The sequence below is a fragment of the Austrofundulus limnaeus genome, unplaced genomic scaffold, assembly GCF_001266775.1.
Source record: "Austrofundulus limnaeus strain Quisiro unplaced genomic scaffold, Austrofundulus_limnaeus-1.0 Scaffold2703, whole genome shotgun sequence".
Taxonomy (NCBI): Eukaryota; Metazoa; Chordata; class Actinopteri; order Cyprinodontiformes; family Rivulidae; genus Austrofundulus; species Austrofundulus limnaeus.
The window spans coordinates 2,848-3,990 of NW_013955105.1; the positions used below are offsets into that span (position 1 = coordinate 2,848).

The 1,143-nt window shown below is 43.8% G+C and overlaps 1 protein-coding gene across 1 annotated transcript in view; it reads left to right on the plus strand.

Annotated features, from left to right (window-relative positions):
* Positions 1-115: 115 nt before the first annotated feature.
* The window catches only part of gdf3 (growth differentiation factor 3), a gene marked incomplete at its 5' end in the record, with an annotated part of 9,208 nt that continues 8,180 nt past the window's right edge, over positions 116-1,143 (plus strand). Inside the window, 1 exon segment of the mRNA XM_014000099.1 lies at positions 116-530. Coding sequence (XP_013855553.1) covers positions 248-530 — 283 coding nt within the window.

Sequence of the window (1,143 nt, forward strand, 5' to 3'; positions counted from 1 at the left end):
AAATAAATCTGTTCTTTTTTCTTATAAAAGTCTAAATAAAACAAAATATTGTTGGTAATTTTTGACTGTGTACCTTTCCAAAGTAAAACAGTGTTTTGTGTTTAAATGCAGATGCTTCCAGTACCTCCTGCTGGTTTCTGCAGACTGGTTTGTGGATTGTGGATGTGGATTCGGACCCGGTTCCGCCTCTTGAAGCTGGTTCGTCCTCAGGTGGAGGCAGACTGCCGGAGGCTCTCAGACGCTCCACATGGCTCCTGTCCTGTTCTGGTTCTCTGTCTGGTTCTGGGCCGGGATTCGGGCTCAGTTGGACTCGACGGACGCGCGGACTCAGGAGCGGCTCTTCCTCACCGCCCTGGGGCTTYCCGGGCGGCCTCGGCCCGCGGGAGCCCGCCGGAACCGGCCTCACGTCCCCTCCGAGCTGTGGAGCATGTTCCGGAGGTCAGAGGGCCTCCAGGCCCGGGAGAGCGAGCCGTGCGCGGTGTCAGAGTACGGAGTCCGCGGGAACATCGTCCGCTACGTCCAGGACCAAGGTGGGTCCGGGTCTGCGGTTCTGTGGTCTGCAGGCCTCTAACAGGCATCAACAGGTCTGCAGCTCTTTTAGCTTTAAACTGCTGAACACTTTATAAAAAATACATTCAATAAGAGAAGTGAAGCTCTGCTTCTTTAAATGGATGTTTATTTCGTTTTGAACGTGTTTCTGAACAGTAAATATCTTACCTGTTGAAGAAAATCCTCTTCATTTTGTAAACAAACTTCTGTTTTAACAATTTAAACAACTTGTAGAACTTTTACATCACATGCACTTTAACATACCTTGTATTTATTTTTGTTTTACTGCAAAAACCAGTGGTGGGCACAGTTCCCCTAAAGCACTAAAGCACTGAAGCACTAATAGGGGAACTGTTAGTTGTTGTTTTTTTTTATGCAGGAACCTTTAAAGTGGCCTTCTTATGTGATTTATGTATATCATGCACTTTTCAACACTGGCCCTGTGAAATAATTTTACATATTTTTAGTTTAATGTTTTAGTGAATATTTTAAACCTGCTGTGCCTTTTAATGTACTGAAATTTTATTTTGTAATCTAAAAGATATTAAAATTTTTGAAGACATCTTAAAATGCCTTTTTAATGTATTTTTATCA